The sequence below is a fragment of the Elephantulus edwardii genome, unplaced genomic scaffold (assembly GCF_000299155.1).
Source record: "Elephantulus edwardii isolate Elephantulus edwardi_28Jun2011 unplaced genomic scaffold, EleEdw1.0 scaffold00185, whole genome shotgun sequence".
In the NCBI taxonomy this organism is placed as follows: Eukaryota; Metazoa; Chordata; class Mammalia; order Macroscelidea; family Macroscelididae; genus Elephantulus; species Elephantulus edwardii.
The window spans coordinates 910,918-919,369 of NW_006399935.1; the positions used below are offsets into that span (position 1 = coordinate 910,918).

Genomic DNA, 8,452 nt, shown 5'->3' on the forward strand with positions numbered 1-8,452 from the left:
ACAGCGCAGGAAAGGAAGGCCCTCTATGAGGTGGATTGATTCAGTGACTGGGATAATTGGGATGGGAGTGTCAGAGACAGTGTGATTGGCACAAGACAGAGCGGAGTTTAGGGCTGTTGTACATAGGGTTGCTATGAGTCGCAAGCGACTCGATGGCACATAACAACAACAACAACAATATGAGGGGTGCTTACCAGATAAGAACGACCTGTGTCAGGTCCCTTCCCTTCCACCTACATAAATCCGTAAAACTACATCAGGTCACCAAGCCTACGTCAGGTCCCTAAGCCTATGTCAGATCCCTATTCCCTGATGGAAGTGAGTATGGAAAATGGTGCTGACCCAGTCCCTGACAGGAGTGAGCACAGAAAATACTCACTTGAAACCCTGACGTGAGTGAGCACAGAGGATACTCACCCAAAGCCTACATCAGGTCTGTCCCTGTTCGGGTGCTATATGTTGCTGTCCATTTGCCAGCAAAAAAACAGCAACACCCTGATGGGGGTAAGCACGCAGAGACACACCACTCTGAGAGCTGTTCAGAGAGTCGATCCAGCTCAATTTTATTGGGGGCTGCAGTATACTTATATGTGAGCAAGTGAACAGGAAGACAGGATAGGATGGGCTTGCAGACAAGGGATATGTGGACTGGATAGGAGAACCTCAACCCTGTGCGGACTACTCAGAGCTCAACAGATGCGGCAGCCATCTTCCCAGGTCGTGAGCTTTCTCAACTGGCAGGGCCAAACACAGGAGCGCTTTCTCTACTCCATATTAAAGGCCACTGGGGGGTTTGCCCTTATCTGGAGCTAGGCCATCTGTCCTGGTCAGAGGCCCTCCCTTCCTCCTCAACATTCTCCAAAAGCTTTTGGTATTAATTACATCTTAAAATCAAGAAAACAAGTGTCTTCACCACAGGACTAACAGTCAACATTGTGACAGATGGAAGAAAGATTAAACCTTTTAAAAAAAATATTAAAGCAAGAATTTTATCTTGCTTAAATCTATAAGATGTAGGCTACTTGAGCTTCTATCTATACCAAAGTATAACCCATATAGAGGGCTATTGTCTTTGAACTTCACAGGCTCCCATGGTTGTTGTTAGGTGCTGTCGAGTCAAGTATGACTCATAGTGACCCTATGAACAACAGATCTGAACCCTGTCCTACCCTGTGCCGTCCTCACCCTTCTTGACACAGTAAAGCCCATCAAGACAGTCACTGTCAATACATCTAGTTGATGTTCTTCCTCTCCTTAGCTGATCCTCCACCTGTCTGAGCATCACGTTCCCTCCAAAGATCAGCCCCTCCTAACAACATGTCCGAATTTTGTGAGGTGAAGCCTCATCATCCTTGTCTCCAAAGAGCACGCTGGCTGCACCCTCTCCAAGACATATTTGTTTGCTGACAGTCCATGGAATGTTCAGTGCTCTTCTCCACCGTGACAGCTCAAAGGCAAAAATTCATCTTCAGTCATCCTCATTCATTGTCCTGCTCCCAGATGCATAGCAATTGATCAGAAAGACGATTGGCTGAATCAGATGTACCTTAGTCCTCAAATTGACATCATTACTCCTCAATAATTTGGAGAGGGCCCTAACTGCAGACTTTCCAAGGGAAATATGTCTCCTGATTTCCTGACTGCGGGCACCAAGGGTATTAATTGTTGACCAAATTAACACGAAGTTGTTGATGGTTTCAATCTTTTCCCCATCCATCATGATGCTGCCTTATGGCCCAGTGGTAAGAATCATTGTTTTCTTGATATAGAGATGCAATCCCTATCAAGGACTGTAGTCTTTGATCTACAAAATGTGCTTCAAATTCTCCTCACTTTCAGCAAGCAAGGTTGTATCATCTGCATACCACAGGTTATTGATAAGTCTCCCTCTGATTCTGATGCCACATTCCTCTTCATATAGTCAGCTTCTCGAATAAGTTGCTCAGCATACAGGTTGAATAAATAAATAGAGAAAATACAACGCTGACATGTTCCCTTCTTAATTTTGAACCATGTAGATTTCTCTTGCTCGGTTCACACAACTGCCTCCTGCTCTGGGTACAGGTTTTGCATGAGCACAATTAAGTGCTCTGGGATTCCCGTTCTTCTCAATGTTAGCCATAACTTGTCATAATCCACACAAATATCTTTGTATAGTTAATTTAACATAAATAGACATTATTTTGGTATTCTTTACTTTCAGCTAGGATCCATCTGACATCAGTAAATATCTGTGGCCTCTTCTAAATCCTACTCGAACTTCTAGCCATTCCCTATTTATGTACTCTTCTAGCTGTTTTTCAAATCTATTCCACAGGATTTTGCTTGCACGTGATATTAATGATATGATTCAATAGTTTGCACATTACTCTGTTGGATCACTTTCCTTGAAAATGGGAACAAATGTGGGCTCCTTCCAATCCATAGGCTATAAACGTGTCCTCCAAATTTCCTGGCATAGACTGCCGAGTGCACCCAGGTTTGCATCTGTTAATGGAAACAAGTCTGTTGGTATTCCATTGATTCCTGAGCCTTATTTTTTTCTGGTGCTGTCAATGCAGCTTCCACTTCCTCCTTCATTACTATTGGTTCTTGCTCATATGGTACTTCCTGACACTTTTCCGTTTGAGTCCATTCTTTCTGGTACAGTGACTCCGTGTGTTCCCTCCATCTTCTTGTGATGTTGTGTGGGTCATTTGTTATATTGTCCATAGCATCTTCCAATATTGTGACTCAGCTTGAATTTGTTGTTCAGTTTCCTCAGACTGAGAAATGCAGAGAGAGTTCTTCCCTTCTTATTCTCCAATTCCAGCTCTCTGCACATTCCGTTATAGTACTTTGCTTTCTCTTCTCAAGGTGCCCTTTGAAATCTCCTGTTCAGCGTTTTTTACTTCAGCATATTTTCCCTTTGATTTGGCTTTTTGACACTCTAGTGCAATTTTTAGAATCTCAGCTGACATTCATGATGGCTTTTTCTTCTCTTTCTTCGTAATCACCTTTTGCTTTCATCATGGACTCCTGCTCTTCAATCATTAGTGTTGAATCCTTTATACGTTTTCTTAAGAAGATCTTGAAATTCAGATGGAATAGATTCAAGATCATACCTTGGGTTTTGTGAAGTTATTTCATTTTCTTCAGCCTCAATTTGAACTTGCACATTAGCAACTGATAGTCTGACCAGCTCCGTTAGCATCTCTAAAAATACACCCTGACCCAGACCCTCCACCTGCCCTGCAAAGAGCCTCTGGAAGATGAAACCGATTGCTTTCTAGTCAACTCAAGACTCCTGGTGCCCTGAGTGGAAGAGTAGACTATGTTCTAAAGGGCTTTGTTTTTGTTGTTGGGTTGTTGTGTGTGGTTTTTTTAAATTTTACAATGGTTTACCTACAAAGTTTGTATACATTGGCCCTCACATCAGATACCGCCCACTTCCTCAACTGACTCCCTCCACCCATTACGCCGTGTGACCCCGTGATTACCCCTGCCCATTTCCACCGCTCAGGTCCTCTGTGACCCCTTAGATCCTCATACATGTGTTACCACTCAACTATTTCTACAATAATGGTTTTATACAGTATTTGTCCTTATAAGATTGAGTGAGTTTGCTTAGCATAATGCTGTCCAGACCCTCCCAAATTAAGGAGTGTGTTCTACCGGGTTTTAGAGGCAGACAGCCGCACCATTCTTCTGAGACACCTTTCTGAGTGGATTTGAACTACCAACCTGTCAGTCAGTAGCTGTGCACTTAACCATTCGCACCACCCAGGGACACCAAGTTCCTGAGACTGCAAATAGCCAAACCCCTTGATTTTCAGTCCTTTTCTGATGTCCTCCTCACACTCTGTAGGTCCCAGCCAGGTGAAAATTCTTCCTCCTTCCCCTAGTCCCCATAATTATTCACCCTGAGTCCTTCCAGAACCCTGAGTGCTCCAAATGGTTAACACATTCAGCTGATCACTAGAAGGTTGGAGGTTCTGGTCCAATCAGGGGCACCTCAGATGAAAGACCTGGTGATCTACTTCTGAAAGATGAACCACTGAAAATCCCAAGGGTGAGTCAGCACAGGACTGAGTCCAGGTCCACCCCTGGCGGGGGAGGAGTTACATGTTCTATGTAGCTCGCCAGCTCCCCGTTCAGGCGGGTATGGGACTATTACCATCTTCCTGGGGCATTCCTGGTGCCTGGTAAGAACACTGTCGGGGAACTTCCTGTTCTTGATAAAAGGAAATTACCTCTAACTTTGAATTCAGGGTCAGCCATGCATTCTCACATGTGTGACCCGAGGCACGACTTTGGCCCCTCTGAGCCCAACTTTCCCATCAAGATAATGAGGATGATAATGGAGTTAAGGAGAAGTTCAGAGTCAGAGCATTAGTAGTCTGCCAATACCACTGAGTCTGGAAGGAGTCTTTTGTTAAGCTGCTCCGGGCCTCAGTTTCCTTACATGCTAGGTGAAACGATGATGTTGATGTTGGGTGCCATCAAGTCGACTGTGACTTGTAAAGACCTTATCAAAAGATCCGAATCTTTCCTTAGTCTGCTGGTTTTTAAATTTTATCTCTACGTGCGGTCTCGGGCGCCCCCCAATGGTCAGTCTTGTGAATAGCCATGATTCAGTCCAGTGCGTGACAGGCCAGGAGCCACACCACCAGGGGTCAGGCTGTGAGGGGTCCCCTTCCATGGTTTGGGAAAAGCACAGGTGCATGTTACCCCAGGAGTTTGCCTTCGCACCCCTATTCTGAAGCTCGGGAAGCTGTACTTACTTGGTGGTGGTGGGTGCGGTTGAACTGATTCCCTAATGCTGGAGGACAGAGTGGCGCTGACCACAGGGTTTCCTGGACGCCGACTTTACTGCCTCACTTTCACCCGCAGAGCAATTAGAGGGTTTGAACAGCTGACCTTTCAGTTAGTCTCTGAGTGCTTTAAATACTGTGCCACCAAAACACGAGAACACCTCTGGCCTATTTGCCAGACCCCATGTGGACACTTACTCCTTTCCCAACTGGTCCAGGACTTGCAGCGCTGTGTCTTCCTTTAGACCTGGGTGTCCCTTTTAGTGGTGCTAGGCTATTAAGCAAAAGATTGAAGGTTCAGTTAAGGCTCTCGATATAGAAATGACCCTGGATTACCTGTGTGGGTCCTGATAAGGGAAAAGAAGGAGACAGAGGAAAAAAAAAGTCTGAAAGTTAAAGTCCATCCTGTGACACCTCAGAAGAAAGGCCTGGCAATCTCCTTCCCTAAATCCAGCTATTAAAGGCCCTCTGAGCTCCACTGTCCTCTGACACACTTGGTGTCCCCTGCTGCCTCTGTGTTTGGTCTGGTGCAGCCACAAGGCTCCCCAGGGCCCCAGGGTTTGAGGCTGGGATTAGCTGTGGGAAGATTGCCAGACTTTGTCCATTGGATGGAGAAGAAAGATCCCAAACCTCCCATGCTGCCGCCTGCCGCTGGACTTCCCTGGACCTTCTGAGCCTCAGTTTCCATGCTCACCCTCAACCCCGCTCCATGGCCTGACATTTGTCCCTCACTCCAGGTTTGTGGCGCTGCCCCTGAGCCGGTGGCTGGGCGTGCAGGACCGAATCCGGAAGCCAGTGGCACCCAACCCCACACTGGAGAAATACTTCCTCACACAGAGCCGGAGACCCAAGGAGGTGAGTGTTGCCCGGCTGTCCAGTAACCTCAGAGCCCCTACCCTCCAGTCCACATGGGCCCCCTTCAGAGGGCCCAGGAGTGGGCAGGTTTCTCCCCTGTGCGGGACAGGAGTGGATACATCCTCTTCCCATTCTCACCCATGGGAGTAAGTGCCACCCTAGGTGGGGGCTTGGCTGGGTCCTGAGTGGGTGGGAGAAGGTCTGTGTACCTGGGGGTGGGAATGGGGCTGGAGTCAAGGAGAGTCTGTGGTTCCTTCTCAGCCTTCAGGGGGTGGGAGGACCCTGACTTTCCAGATGGCATGCAGGAATGTACCTGTGGGGTCCTTTATCCAGCCCCTCACCCAGGCCCCTGAAGGGCAGAGCTCTATGTAGGTGGGAGAGGAGGGCAGGATGAGGCTCCTTCCCAGGACCCCCCGGAACCTCCATCCTCAGAGACGGAAGGTCCTGCCTGTCCTGGGAGCACAAACCATCATGGGGCCCCAGGACACTGCTGTCACCCCTCCCTCTGCAGTCCCAGCTTGCCCTCCTGGCCACCCAGTGTGGCCTCAACCTGAGACAGACCCAGCGGTGGTTCAGGCGACGCTGGAACCAGGAACAGCCTCAGCTCAGCAAGAAGTTCTGTGAGGCCAGGTGAGGGTGGGGCTGGGACTCAGGGGCAGGTCTGGGGGTGCTGGGGTGCGCCAGCACCCTCACTTCCTCATGGGCTCCCTCTCCTGCAGCTGGAGATTCTTGTTCTATCTGTGTGCCTTCGTGGGTGGCCTCTCGGTCCTGTACCACGTGAGTGTGTCCCCTGTCCCCCTACCTGCCTCACCTGATAGGCCCTTGCCAAGGACTGGCTAGTCACGGGGTCCCTGCAGATATGAGTTCCTCACCTAGAGTGGAGGAGAGTCAGGTGGTGTAGCCTAAGTGTAATGATGACCTAGGGGCACCCAGTGGGGGCTGGGACCCTCAAACTCACCAGCCGACCCCACCCCTCTCCACAGGAGTCGTGGCTGTGGGAGCCAAGGATGTGTTGGGAAAATTACCCAAAACAGGTGAGCTGCAGAGGAGGCCTGTAGGAGCCAAAAGTCAGAGACGCAGTGGGAGAGGGTGGTCAGAAGGGGGCGCCAAGCAGGGGCATCGCCCCACAACCCTCCCTGGCCTTGAACTTGACCTTCCAAGACTTCTCTTGGAACAGAGTCTGGAAACTAGGCCCAGGAGCTGCCATAAGAACCACTGCTCTTGATTACCTCCAGGGATGAGGCACTCACTTCTTGCTCATCCAACAGGATCTGACAGCATAGGGTGGGGCAAGCCGGGGTGTGTGTGTGTGCAAGGCCCCTCCCCACAGCTAACCTTTTCCGCCCAGCCCCTGAAGCCCGCCCTGTACTGGTGGTACCTCCTCGAGCTGAGTTTCTACATCTCCCTGCTGCTGATGCTGCCCTTCGATGTCAAACGCAAGGTGAGACCAGAGTGAGGGCAGGGCTGGGGGAGTGACCAGGAGCTGGAGGGGAGAGGGCTGAATTCACAAGTCCCCCTCCCAGCCCCCAGACACGCCTAAACCCCATACCTGAGGGTCCTAGTAGTCCAGAGACACCAGCCCCCATGAGTGTTTGCCCTGCGCCCCTTGGGATGGGACTCCTCCACTCACTGAGGCCTGTCCCCGCGTCTCCTGCAGGACTTCAAGGAGCAGGTGGCCCACCACTTCGTGACCATCACCCTGGTCACCTTCTCCTACAGCTCCAACCTGCTCCGCATTGGCTCCCTGGTGCTGCTCCTGCATGACGCCTCTGACTATCTGCTGGAGGTGAGGCGCCCACCCTCCCTGTCTGCCCTACCCACACCCATTATCCGATCTCCTCCAAGTGAGCCCTGAGTCAAAGCCCCACCCCCTTGGCCATTCCAGGAGGCCAGGCCCCGCCCCTTCGGCTATCCTAGGAGGTAATTCAGCCACCCTCCTCTCCTGGTCACTTTCCACTTTCCAGGTCCCCTTTACTTACTGGATTTCACCCCTCATCACCTTCTCCTGTGGAATGGCCTGTCCTGTCTCGCCTAGCCACCCCCACTCCCTGCATCTCAGGCCTGAGCCCCCCACCCTCACCCCCACATGTGCTCCGCAGGTCTGTAAGATGTTAAACTACATGCGCTGGAGGCTTACTTGTGACACACTCTTCTTCATCTTCTCTGGTGTCTTCCTCTACACACGCCTTGTGCTGTTCCCCACGAAGTGAGTGTGCTTCCTCAGCCCGGGAGAGGGGGTGGTTGAGGCCCCAGGACGCCTCCCCAATTCCAGAAACAGGTGGCTGAAGAAGGAGGCGTGAAGAAGGAGGCCTGCAGAGTGTGCCTGGCACCACTCACACAGCCCACAGCACAGCTCTTAAAAAGGCAGACAAAAGGGAAGGAGGGGCGGGGCGCCAGCGCCCTGGTGTCACAGCTCAAGCCAGGCTCATCCGATATGCCTGCGACCACACAGAGAAGATAGTGTGCAGGGCGCGCAGAGGCCCTGCCCGTGTGCAGTTCACATAGGTCAACCAAGCACACTATCGAGTGTCTCCTGCAAGTACTAATGAGAAAACTAAGGCAGTGAGGGGCACAGGGGTCAGGGAAGGAAGGCTTAAGGGACAGCATTTGTCCAGACACCTAAGGGAGGTGAGCGCGAAAACTACTGATCACCGGGGAAGCGTGCTCAGCAGAAGGACTGAGCCTGCTGAGTTGGAGGAATAGGTCCCTGTGCCTGCAGGTGAGTTCAGGAAAAGGACCAGAGGGTCACGGTGGACCTCTTAGCAGAGGGAGGTGGGAACACTGGCAGCTGTGAGAGGAGAAAG

The 8,452-nt window shown here is 50.6% G+C and overlaps 1 protein-coding gene across 1 annotated transcript in view; it reads left to right on the top strand.

Annotated features, from left to right (window-relative positions):
* The window catches only part of LOC102876930 (ceramide synthase 4-like), an 18,286-nt gene extending 10,428 nt beyond the window's left edge, over positions 1 to 7,858 (top strand). Inside the window, exons 2-8 of the mRNA XM_006896338.1 lie at positions 5,531 to 5,648; positions 6,160 to 6,278; positions 6,368 to 6,425; positions 6,632 to 6,682; positions 6,997 to 7,089; positions 7,306 to 7,434; positions 7,748 to 7,858. Of these exons, the coding sequence (XP_006896400.1) occupies positions 5,531 to 5,648; positions 6,160 to 6,278; positions 6,368 to 6,425; positions 6,632 to 6,682; positions 6,997 to 7,089; positions 7,306 to 7,434; positions 7,748 to 7,858 (679 nt within the window). The remainder of the gene's footprint in view (positions 1 to 5,530; positions 5,649 to 6,159; positions 6,279 to 6,367; positions 6,426 to 6,631; positions 6,683 to 6,996; positions 7,090 to 7,305; positions 7,435 to 7,747) is intronic.
* The last annotated feature ends 594 nt before the right edge of the window (positions 7,859 to 8,452 follow it).